This window comes from Eulemur rufifrons, chromosome 18 (genome assembly GCF_041146395.1).
Source record: "Eulemur rufifrons isolate Redbay chromosome 18, OSU_ERuf_1, whole genome shotgun sequence".
NCBI lineage: Eukaryota > Metazoa > Chordata > Mammalia > Primates > Lemuridae > Eulemur > Eulemur rufifrons.
This window is the reverse complement of record NC_091000.1, coordinates 66,750,735-66,763,475: the sequence shown is the minus strand read 5'-3', so window position 1 is coordinate 66,763,475 and position 12,741 is coordinate 66,750,735. Positions and strand designations below refer to the sequence as shown.

General features: G+C 40.6%; 1 protein-coding gene across 4 annotated transcripts in view; it reads left to right on the top strand.

Annotated features, from left to right (window-relative positions):
* The window catches only part of CDYL (chromodomain Y like), a 178,753-nt gene that overhangs the window by 148,626 nt on the left and 17,386 nt on the right, over positions 1-12,741 (top strand). For 3 of the 4 annotated variants that reach the window (XM_069493755.1, XM_069493752.1, XM_069493753.1), the window contains 2 exons: positions 9,824-10,080; positions 11,486-11,658. In XM_069493755.1, the coding sequence (XP_069349856.1) occupies positions 9,838-10,080; positions 11,486-11,658 (416 nt within the window). In that variant the 5' untranslated portion in view covers positions 9,824-9,837. The remainder of the gene's footprint in view (positions 1-9,823; positions 10,081-11,485; positions 11,659-12,741) is intronic. The other variant, XM_069493754.1, reaches the window with a different exon arrangement.

The following is a 12,741-nucleotide window of genomic DNA, read 5'->3' as shown; positions in this document are numbered from 1 at the left end:
GCCCCTCCTGGAAGGATTTGGCTGATGAAGAACAAAGCATTTTCTGAACATGGTGGTTGGTAGTAAGCATTTCCCTCCTCAATCTGCGTTGAGCCGGGCTGGTTGGTTTGTATGGCGTCTTGAAGCCCAACATTAGTTAGATGATTTTATTGTTAGGGCCAGGTCTAAAACATGGCTGTGAATAAATTCTTTCTTGAATTAAGCAAAAAAGGACTTTGTGAGCAGTGGAAAGAAAACTTAGAGTCAATTCTGCTGTCGTGTGATATATGTATTCCTAAAAGTAACCACACTATTCAAAATTATGCAATAAAAACTACAGGGCTTATGGGGGAAATGGGGTTAGGGGTACAACATTCAAAAACCTTGTCATTGAAACTAAAAAATGAGATACGAACTGAATAGAAACAGTAGCACAATTTCACACGTTAAATGGTTAAGAAAAACAAATACTGCAATAGATATGGTACTTTATCTTGAAAAAGCCCAGCTTACAGAAGTGGGTGTTGGAAGGGTTGTAGCTTGTGGCGTATTGTGAAGCTGTGGAAGGAGTATTATCTGAACTCACGTGGAAAGCTCTCACACCTGATGTGAATGGGCGGCTGCTTGAGCTGTGTGCAAATGTGTGTTTGTGTATTCCTGCCCAGCCAGGTTCAGCCGGATACGGTTGTACCTTCACCAGCTTTCTCCAGACAATTGCACATAAACACATGTGAAACTCACAATACCCTGAAATTGTTCCTAATGTATCATTTGTACTGGAACAAAACATTATAGCAATATCAATGGTATATTAATGTCTTTCTTGAAAATTGAAGGAGTTGGAGCACAGGGACTTGTGCAGTTATTTGTAATGAAGTCCTTTAGCACATTATGGAGGAAAGGGGTACTAGAGTTTAAAGCTTACCTTTACTTCCATGTTCGTGCAAATTTTTTTCCCTTGAATGAATTACGTTTGCAGATTATATAATCTGAATAAAATTGTAGGATTATGTATAGTTAAATAGGATGAGGTTCTATAGGTGTGAATAACTCTATTTTGAAATAGTGAACTTCATAAAGGAGGCTTACTAATTCTGTATACACTGTAGTCCTTGCTCTCTAACTTCAGACTAAAGAAAATAATAGTAGCCATGAATATCCAAGATGGTTAAAAATAGTTTTTGAACTCTTTTTGTCATAGAGACCCATTGTGCCTAGACAACATATTAAAACAATCTTAAACTAAAATTTAGTCAGAGAAATACCAGTAATCTTTACATAATGAAAATAATATCGCAGACACTTTCATCTGAATTTGGATGCTATAATATGATTGCAAGTGGTTTCCTGACTATTAATGATATACTGTAGAAATTTATAAGATACCAAGAATATAAGAATTACCCCATATCTCTGTCACCAAGAAAGAGCCATTATTAACATTTCTATAGTTTATATTCCTAATAAACTCATATGAAAACATTGTTTATCTGTCTACTCATCCACACACCCCTTTTGTTATCTTTCATTTTCATTTCTTTCGTGTATGATTTTAATTTTGGTGGTGGGTGGTGGAAGAACACAGGCTCAGGAATCATATCTGCAGATACAACACACCTTTCAAATGTGCCGTATGGATTTAAATTGGATTATTTATGATAAGAGCACAACATATCTAAGGTGTGTTGAAATGGTAGCTGCTGTGATGTACTTACAGACGTATGTTTTTTAAAAATCTTCATAAACATAAAGCTACATAATACCATGTCAGGTACATGTGTGTACCTTACTATTAGACACAAATTAAATTTAGGGCTCTTGACAGTTTTTCCATTTTAAAGTAAAGCTGTTTGAATACTTTTTGTATATAAAAACATGTCCTCATAGAATTTCTTTCGTTTTTTAGGAGTAGAATTATAAGGGCAGAGGTTGATTAGCACATCTTCAAAAATCGCTTTCTAGAAATGTACCAATTTATGTATGTGTGCCCTTCACCAGCCCTGACTTAATTGCCATATTTTAAAAGTTTTTCATAATCTGAAGATAGAAAGGATTGTTGCATTTTTTTCACTTGTGACGTCAGTGTTTTGGTATTCTGTCATTTGAATTTTCTGTGAACATCCTTCGGGGCAGTGTATACGTGTGTGTTTTCTGTTCTGTTCTTTACATTCAAATCAATTTATATGAGGCCAGGTGTGGTGGCTCAGACCTGTAATCCCAGCATTTTGGGAGGCCAAGGTGGGAGGATTCACTGAAGCCAGGAGTTCAAGGCTGCAGTGAGCCATAATTGTGCCACTGCATTCCAGCCTGGGCAACAGAGTGAGACCCTATTACCAAAAAAAAAAAAAAAAAAAATTATATTACTTCTTTAATGATAAAAAATATTAGCCTTTCATCTGTGTTTTTGATTTTTATGTATTTGAATTTTCCTTTAACTTTTATCATTTTTTTCCTTTTCTATCTAGAAACTACATATGTATGAATATATATTTTTTCATTCTGTATATTCTCTTATGCTTTTAATAAATGTTTTTTTTAAAGAAAACTTCCTTTTTTTCATTATTATTTATTGAATGGTTCATACCAGTTTATATTGGTTTGTAGTGCATGTGTTGTCATCATAGGAGCTATTTTTAAAGTACTTCTAGCTCATCATTTTTCCCTGCACTAGAACTATGCTCCTTGTGTATTTTTATCATATATAACTAATTAGGTATATTTCACTCATTCTTTCTTAGCTTGTCTTCCTGCTAAGTTTTGAACACTGAGATTTTAATAAGAAGTCTACTAGAATTAAAATTTGGAAAGATAGATAGCTCTGTAGTATTTGGTTTTCTCCAGAATCATGGCATTTTCTTCCAATTTTTTGTCTTTTATGTTCCTTAGTAAAATTTGATGTTTTCTACTTATTCATTCTGTATATTTCTTGAATATTAAATTTATTCCTAATTTTTGTTACTGTAGATGAGGTGTTTTTAATGTGTATTTATTTTCTAAATACTTCATAGAATGTAGAAAAGCTTTTGTTTAGTGTGTTTTTATGATTCTTGCCCACTAAGATATTTCACAATTATCTTTAAGTGCCCTTTGGCATAAGCTGTCGACTATTAATAAAGTAAAATTACACTGCCATGAATAATAAGTAAAATTGATCTGTGGTTTTATTTTGTGTCATCTGTGTCAAGTTCTGACATCAGTTATCTTTGCATAATGAATTGGATAATTGTCTTTCTTTTCTGTGTGCTCTGAAGCTGTTTGTTACTTGTACAGTGAGCTGTTCCCTAACCTGGCTAGCCCCAAAATGGTTTTAAGAGTAATTCTTTAATAACTTTATTTTTATTTTTCCTTGGTTATTTTTCTTTTTCTTTCTGCTGCATCAGAGATCAGTCCTGATAACTCATATTTTTCCAGAGAGTAGTCATTTTTTTGAAGATATTTTAATATATTTGCATAGTATATACAAAGCAGTTTTTAGTCATATTTGTTAGGTTGGTACGAAAGCAGGGGATTTTTTTTCTGTGACCAGGCCAAACAGCTACTACTTTCTATTTTTAGTTAATTACATTTGCTAAACAGTCTATGCAGGTTCATTTTTACCCATTTATTTACCAGTCTGATGCTGTTCTTTCATTTGTATATATCCAGGTTTCTAGCTGATAATCTTTTTTCTTCAGCCTGAAGAAAGCATCCTTTAACATTTCTTATATACAGGTCTGCTGGTGACCAGTTCTCTCAGCTTTTGTCTGGAAATGTTTTTGTTTCTAGTCTGTTCTTAAAGGACATTTATGCTGTATATGTGCTATATGTATAGGTTTACTTTTTTTTATCCTTGCTCTTCAGAGGTACCATTTTCTTCTGTCTTGTATATTTTCTGAAGATAAGTATGCAATTTTTCTCCTGTTCTATCTGTAATCCTTTTTTTCCTCCAGGTTTGCAGCAGATTATAATATGCCTTAGTTTGGGTTTGTGTGTATTTGTTTATCCTGATAGGTGTTTGTTAAACTTCCTAGATTTGTAGGCTTCTGGTTTTTGTCAAATATGGAAAACTTTCAGCCATTATTTCTACAAATATTTTACTTACGCACACACATGCCCCTTCTGAGATTCAAATTACACACATGCTAGACTGGGCGCTCAGGCTCTGCTCATCATTTCTTCTGCCTCTTCTCTCTCCGCGCTGCATTTTGATATAGAGTATATTGCTATGTCTTCAAGTTCTTTAATCTTTTCTTTTGTACTATCTAATCTGTTAAATCCAATGAAATTTTTTATTTCTAATCTTCCATTTTTATATTATGTTCATGTTGTCATTTAAATTCTTGAGCCTATTGTGGTTATTTATAACAGTTTTGAAAATGTTCTTTTCTGGCAATTCCATCATGTCTCATTTTTAGTTCTCTTTCTATTGACTGATTCAGTCTTGGTCATCTGTCCTATTTTCCTGCTTTGCTAGTCTAGGAATTTTTGGTTAGTTGCTGAAAGTCATTACTTTTACATTTCGGGGTGCTGGATTTTGTTAAAAGTGTTAGATTTGTTCTAGCAGGAAATTATTACTTGAATATCAGTTTGATCCCTTCAAGGTTTATTTTTAAGCTTTATTAGTACAATTCTAAGTATCCTTCATTCTAGAGTTAGATTTGTTCTACTAATACGTGCCTGCTCTGGGGTCTTTACTGAATGCCCCGTTTATTCTATGAGGTCTCTCCACTCTGGCTGGTGGGGACTCCCAGCCCTATGTGAACACTGAGAATTAGTCAGTTTACAGGTCTCCAGTGATTGTTCTTGCCTCAAAAGTTGTTCCCTGCCCAGCCTTGTGGAATTTCTCCCTCCTGTGCATGCTCAGATTGTCATTCAACAAAGGCTCAAGGGAGTCCCCAGGCAGTTCTGGGCCTTTCTCTGTAGCTCCTTCTTTTCCATAGCCTGCATGACAAATTATAGCTGGCAAGGCCTCCCTGAGTCTTGTGTTCCAATTCAGCATTTTTGCTGGCTGTGTCTTCCCCCGTCCCCTCATCCCCCCCAGGGTGGAGATTGCCTCTGGCAGAAAGCGGGTGGGTCACTGGGCTCACTTGTCTCCCTTCCCTCTGGGAACGCAGTCCTGCACTGCCTGTTGTCCAGTGCCTGAAAACAGCTGTTTCGTGTGTTTTGTTCCGTTTACTAGTTATCAGTGGCACGTGAGGAAGTACAGACACTGTTCCTCTCTCAAGGTCACAAGTCATTTTTAGAGAAACTTATACTTTCTAAAGCATTTTTAACATACATGTTTGAGGGTATCTTTTTTTGCTCTTAAACATATTAAAAGAAAACCAGTTATTAATAGAGGCACTAAAATAGATTTCTTTCCTAGTCAAATTTTATGTTAATAAATCCTAGGAAAGTGTTCGTAGTCCTTGAATCCAAATCCTTTAAGAACTATCAGTTCACGGAGGCAACTTTTCCTCATTCCTTTTCATGACAGTGTAGTGAGTCACACTAAATTTTCTCACAGTTTATATTGTGGGGAGTATTTTTCCCTGAATCTCAGTGTTCGCCTTTTGTTTAGTCATTAGTGGTTGGTTCTGCTCTCAAGTGTAGAGCTTACTGTCCCTGGCTTGGCTTCAGGTAATGATCTGTTTGGTGTTTGGCAGGCCACTACTCATCTCTAAAGTGAGGGGTCTGGACTAATGAGACTTTAAAGTCCCTTCCATTTGTTTATTCAGTAAATATTTACTGAGCATGGTGAGTACTGGGGACACATTGGTGAATGAGACAAACAAGAACCCTGCAGTTACTCCTATAAATAAAAATGTAACAAGAAAGAAATAACTTTGAGGGATGCCTGAAGAAAACAAACCAGGGTAATGTGCAGTGACAGTGGGGAGGGGCCCACATTAGATGGGGTGGTCCAGGAAGGCTTGTCTGAGGAGCTAAGTGTGAGCCATCCAGATGAATGAAAGAAATGCCATTTCAATTCTAGGACACAGGCCTTCTAGGCACCAGGAAGAGCACGTGCAAGGGTCCTGAGGTGGGCACATACCTGGGGGCTTTAAGAACACCGTTGTCTTGAATGAGGGGCATAAATGATGCAGGGGTGGGGGTGCAGGACAAGGCTCAGTGCTGGCAAAGTCTGTGACTCCGAGGCTCCATCCTGCTGGGATGCTTCTCTACCTAAAACTGTTAGGTGCTACATGCTATCCACGGATGGATAACATGAAGGAATCACATTGGAGTGGGCATGGCAGTTGAGGATACTAGCAAGATCACAGAGTCAAAATCAGCAAGGACCTCAGTGGCGCTAGTGAGCTAACGTGGTTTTAGCGAGGAGGCTGGAGGCCAGCTGCAGTGGTCTTGGTCAGCATGAGCCAAAAAATCCATTTTTAAATTTGTAGAACCACGGATAGCTCCATAGGAACTATCACTTACGGAAATGTTTCACTAAGAAAATATTGAGCTTTTTCTGAAGCTCACATAAAAAGGCTACATGGACCCCATAGCCTAGAAATCCTGCTTCCGTGGAAGGAAGCTGCCAGTAAAACTGCTTGGAGAGTTTAAGGAATGTGTGACTTTTAAATAGAGAAAGAAAAGGCGCTGTGGAAAGCAAGAGCAATTCAAGGGTGGAAGGGGCTGACCCCCGAAGCCAGCCGGCTTTGTCCTGTTGGAAAGCAGCTATAACAAAATACCATAGACTGAGTGGCTTATAAACAACAGAAACTTACTTCTCACAGTTCTGGAGCCCAGTAAGTCCAAGATCAAGGTGCCAGCCAATGTGCTGTCTGGTAAGGGCCCTCTTCCTGGTTCTAGCCCAATCCTCCCATGGTGGAGGGGAAAGAGGTCTCTCCAGGGATCTTTTATCAGGGCACTGATCCCATTCATGAGGGCTCCACCTCCATGACCTAATCACTGAAGGTCCCACCTCCTTAGACCATCAGATTGGGTGTTAGGATTTCGGCAGGTGGATTTGGGGAGGACATAAACATTCAGACCATAGCAACAAGGTCTTCCCTGTGTTGCTGGGATGATTCTTCTTGTGCTTTGGTATAGCACCAATTAAAATCCAGTTCCAGCTGAAGAACTCTCAAAGACCCAGCAGCTCTCACTTGACGTTATTAGCACACTGGCGTGTGCAGTGTGAAGAAATCCCCTCTCCTGAGAAAGCCCAGTCTCCAACCTGTTTCCTCATCTGTCTCTTGTCACGTCATTCCACCACTGTGTCCTTGTGGAATCTTTAGGCAGAGAAGCCATCGTTGTGAGCTACCACCTAAGTGTTAGAGTCTTGTCACCTGCAATTGTATCTCTGTGTTCCTTAAGTTTCTTTAAACAGCATTTTAACAAATTCCTGATTTGAATATATATGTTATTTATTTATTTATTTATTTATCAATTTCTATCTGCCTTCTTTTGTACCCTGTGGTCTGGCTTCTGCCCTCAGTGCTGTAGTGAAACAGCTTGCCCACGTTTATTAATGGCCTCTGGTCTCCCCTGCCCCTTCTCCATTCTCCTCCGCCTCTCTGCAGCGTATGCCTCTGTAGACACATCCTCGTTGCTATGGCATTCTGGCCTTCCTTTTAGGACACCTTCCTGCATCCAGCTACCTCCTGGCCCTCCCCACCTAGCCACAGCAGGTTCACTTGCCTGCTCTTCCCTCTGGAGCTCTTACCTGTCAGCTCAACCGTCATCTCTGGGCACCAACCCCCAAGCACATATGTCAAACACTGACTTCCCCGCTCCCCCTTTTGGGCCCTGGGCTCTGTGCACCTTCACCTGAATGCTCACCATGGAGGAAGCCAAGCGTCCCCCCTCTCCTCCTCCCTCAGCTGCCTCTAGCTCCCCTGTGGGTGCCCCTCCCTCCTGCTCACCCAGGCTCGAAGTTCAGAATCCCCAGGATCCTCTTCTCTGTGTTCAGAGGTTATCTGGCCATGTTAACTCTAGCTCTGAATTTAAGTTGGTTGAGGACCGATGGACAGAGGGAGAAGTGTAGACAGCAGAGTAGACAGGTTAGGCTGTCCTGGGCAGGGGACGAGGGCGGTAGCTGAGAGGGGAAGAGCAGGTCAGAGAGGGTTTCTGAAGGTAAAAGAGATTGGGGGATGTTTTAAAACAAAGGGTAGGGAAGGATCTGGTAGGAGAGAAGACGAAGGTTAAAAGAAAGAGAAGGATCTTTCCCAGGTTCCTCAGAAGGATTTAGCAACACCCTGTCTGACTGTTGACATCTTACCAAACGCTCTTTCAGTTAGAAATACTCCTGGCTGCAAGTCCTTTAGGAACTTGTCCTACAGATTTGCCAACGTTGGAATGATCACAGGGATACATTATAGCAGTGTTTGTCCTGTCAACAGATCATTGAATAGTAGTGTTTATTCCAATGTGAATTAGAAAAACACGTTATAGTACATCCATACAGTGTGCTGCTGTGTAGCCTTGGAAAAGAATAGGAAACTGTGTCCTTCTAGAGAAAGGGAATTCTAAGATATTATCAAATGAATAAAAGCAAGATAGAACAATGTTGTTGTATCTTACATATGTACAAGCAAGACATAATGTGTATAATAAGCTATAACAACACACTGTGTTTTTTAAAAGGAGGGGGTGAAGAAGAAAGATATTCATATTTTCTTGTACGTACATAAAGACTCTGGAGGGACCCCTGAAACACTGTGGCCGATTAGCGGGGGCTGGACCTGAGCAAATAGGGGAAGTGGACGGGGGGCTTTAACCATGTCTCTCTTTATAGTTTTAGATTCTTGAACCATATGCATATATTATAACCTCTTTAAAATTTTCTAAAAATTGAATTTTTTTTAAACTTTAAAAAGATTAAAATGAATAGCATTACTTCCACCAATTCAATAAAAGCCAAGTTGTTTTACCAGAGAGAGTATCTGGCTACTCTGAAGTGTCCATTCATGAGTCTTTCTGGTTTTCTGAGTAAGGTTTGGCTTATTCTCTGTCACTTCAGAGGAATTATTTCTGATTTGTAATTATTCCTGTTATTCCTCTCAGAGAACTTCTACCATTGCTAATATTATTAGTGAAGCCAGAAACAGTTTTCTTACATGTGTGTCCCTTTTTCCCCCATCCAAAGGCTCTGTACTTTCATTGCCACCTTAGGTGATGTTTCGACAATTCATATAGATAGGAGGATAATTATTTGCCTTAATACTTGAATTCTTACCCTGATACATCTTACATCTTTACTCCAGTAAAGTGTTAAATGAAACCCTTGACTTTGTCATAATAAAAAATACTAAGTTCAGGAGACCTTAAGGCTGATGGGAGCAGCTGTGCGGGCGGGAGGGGAGCGCCGTTGCAGCTGCCTACAGCTCCGTCTGAAAACGTCGTGAACTGGGCCTAGTGCACGGACCTGCTGGTAGTCACCTCCAGGGCAGCTTCAGGAAGAGGCCCTGGGCATCTCGGGTGCCCCGCAGCGGGGCGGTGGTCTCAAGTGGTGGCTGCAGATCTGCAGAGACACGTCAGTCTTGAAGTTTCAAAAGAAGTTTTGACTAGACAGCAGGTGGCCTCGACTCTAGTAAGATTTTTCCTTTTTTTCTTTCAACGTCTCAAACCTGGAACAGGTGCTCTCCATGAGACCCATTCTCCTTCAATTCCATCCTTCAGAAGTCTCAAAATTTGTAGCTTCTTTTCAGTGAGTACCTTTCCATCTGTATTTTTTAAGTAAGATCAGTCATCAGACTTCGAAGGAAAACAAATGACTGTAGATGTTCTAAAGGTTCTAATTAATAACAAACGTCCTTCCATTAATAACTTAAGTCCTGGGTTTGTAACGAGCATTTTTACTTAATTCAGAGATGACACTGGGGAGTGAACTGGTGGTAGGACAGCACAGACCACTCTGGTTTCAAACTCTTGGCAGGTACATCTCCGTTCATGGATGCATTAACCGCCAATGGAACAACCAACATACAGACATCTGTTACAGGAGTGACAGCCGGGAAAAGGAAATTTATTGACGACAGAAGAGACCAGCCTTTTGACAAGCGGTTGCGTTTCAGTGTGAGGCAAACAGAAAGTGCCTACAGATACAGAGATATTGTCGTCAGGAAGCAGGATGGCTTCACCCACATCTTGTTATCCACAAAATCATCAGAGAATAACTCTCTAAATCCAGAGGTGAGAGACACTCCTTGGGCTGATTTGTGCTTCATGCTTCTCCACGCCCGTGTTCCAGGCCGCTTTGCTGAATTGGCGCTCCTCTTTGTGCTCTCTCTAAACCTCCCTCCGGCCGTGTCCCAGTGCCCTCCAGAAGGTAGGGCGCAGAGGGAAGCTGGCGCTTTGCTCCTCATCACACTTGGGACTGAGGTGTAGTCGGCACAGCAGGCGTGTGCCGAGTGTCCATCCCTGTTCTCCTTGGGTGTGGGCTGTGATGGGAACCAGGGCTCTGAACAGGGAGGTGGTGGCTGTGCCTTTGTCCTCGTTCACCCCCCAGGCCGGAAGTTCTTCATCTGGAGGGCACAGGGGCTCAGGGAGCCCGCGCCTCCCTGAAGTCACATGGAAATGTGTGTGCACACATGCTTTGCTTTCGCTTTCATCAGAGTCTTAGAGGGTTCTGTGTTAGACAGAATTAAAATGCCCTGGGTCCCAGTCCCATCAGAACACTTGTCATCATTCCTAGTCTTCAGAACTTGCAGCAGAACGCACTGCTGCAGGGCTTTCAGCACGTGCTCAGAGCTGAGCGCTCAAGGACCGGGAGGCTGGCGGTTGCCAAGGTTCGAAAAGGAATTTTATAAAGTATCTAGAATTGGGAGTATCAGAACCTGCCCTGTAGTTTACCAAAATGTTAAGTTCTAGTATTGGTTTGTTTTCCATTGTGAGCAGCTAGGTCAGGTTTTTTCCAGGCAAGAAGACCAAAGTACATACAGAAAGTCGGTGTGTCTGGCAAGGAAGGATCACATAAGAAATCAGTTCAAAGCTGGGTCTTGGTACATTTTTAGACTGCAGAGTCCCTTTGTTGGTTATTTTAAATGCTTCTTAGAGACCATTTTAAATCATTTTTGTGCCCTTCTAAAATATCCTTTCCATGCTAATGTGTTTGTACTTAATAATGCACTTGTGTACCAAAGTATTTAAGTTTCTGTCCCAAGTGTGGCAGGCTAGGTTTTTATATAAAAACAAAACAAAAAAAAAAAAAAATGGAACTAGTTTCTTTCAACTGGTTTGAATATGCCACCTGCTGTCCAAACTGGAGAAATGCCCAGTGATGTGAATGTAACTTGGCTTATCTACCAAGAGCCGCAGTGACTATAGCAATATTAAGGGAACGTAGATTCACGTCTTTCTAATTATACTCTACTTATAATTAGTTATGTGGTTATGTTTATACTGTCCCCAGCAACCCAATCTCTGGTTACAGAAAATAAGAAATTTGCAAAATAATTAAAATTATGATACACGTAGGCAACTCTTATCAGGCCACGAATGCCTTTCTTTTATAGGTCCATATTATCTAGTAATTAAATGCTTTTATGGTTCTATACCCAAAATACTCTTTGCCACTTTAACTTCTGGTGATTTTCAGGTAATGAAGGAAGTCCAGAGCGCCCTGACCACGGCGGCTGCCGACGACAGCAAGCTGGTTCTGCTCAGCGCCGTCGGCAGCGTTTTCTGTTGTGGGCTTGACTTTATTTATTTTATACGACGTTTGACAGATGACAGAAAAAGAGAAAGCACTAAAATGGCAGAAGCTATCAGGTATGTAAAAATGGTGTGTTTTTAATGTTGGTTTGGGTGTGCCAATCCACAGAGAACATGCCCAAACAAGCCTTGAGAATAAAATGTACGTCTTCCACTGAGAGACACTAGTAGCAAGATTAATTAGATCATGTCTTGTCTTTGGGCCTGGCATGAATTACTGCTTGCCTTGGGCAAAAAACTGACTTAAAGGCTGGCTTAAGCCCAGCAAGTGCTGAAGGAGTGTTCTAATGATTAAAGTATGCAATAATGTATAGCAACAGTTTCCATTATTTGTGCTCTGAGTGTGTTCTGTCCTCAGCCCTTAAATAAAGATGGATTCTCTTCCAAATAATGACTTACCATTTGCTTGACTCTAAAATAAATTGTCTAGGCTTTATGACAAGCTAGTTCCATAACATCACGTGGAAAGATTTTTTTTAGTACAAGCAGTGTAAATTCTTGTTCAAGTTCATCCTAGGTTTCAGCTAGACAGCAAACTAGATAATACAAAGTGAAGAAATGAAAGTCCCCCTTTTTCTCTTAACATCCACAAGATATCCACTGTTAATTTGCATGTCTTCCCCAACATTTTTCTAAACATTTTGGTTTGTATTTTTAGTTGGGGTTTTTTGGGTTTTTTTTTTCCTTCAGCAACAGGGTCTTACTGTGTTGCCCAGGCTGGAGTGCAGTGGCTATTCACAGACATGATCGTGGCACACATACTGCAGGCTCAAGCTTCTGGGCTCAAGACTGGCAAATAGACCAGGCAGCGCGGTGGCTCATGCTTGTAATCCTAGCACTCTGGGAGGCCAAGGCGAGAGGATCGCTCAAGATCAGGAGTTCGAGACCAGCCTGAGCAAGAGTGAGACCCCCGTCTCTACTAAAAAATAGAAAGAAATTAGCTGGACAACTAAAAATTTATAGAAAAAATTAGCCGGGCATAGTGGCACATGCCTGTGGTCCCAGTGACTTGGGAGGCTGAAGCAGAAGGATCGCTTGAGCCCAGGAGTTTGAGGTTGCTGTGAGCTAGGCTGACGCCACGGCACTCCAGCCTGGACAAAAGAGCGAGGCTCTGTCTCAAAAAAAAAAAAGATTGGCTAA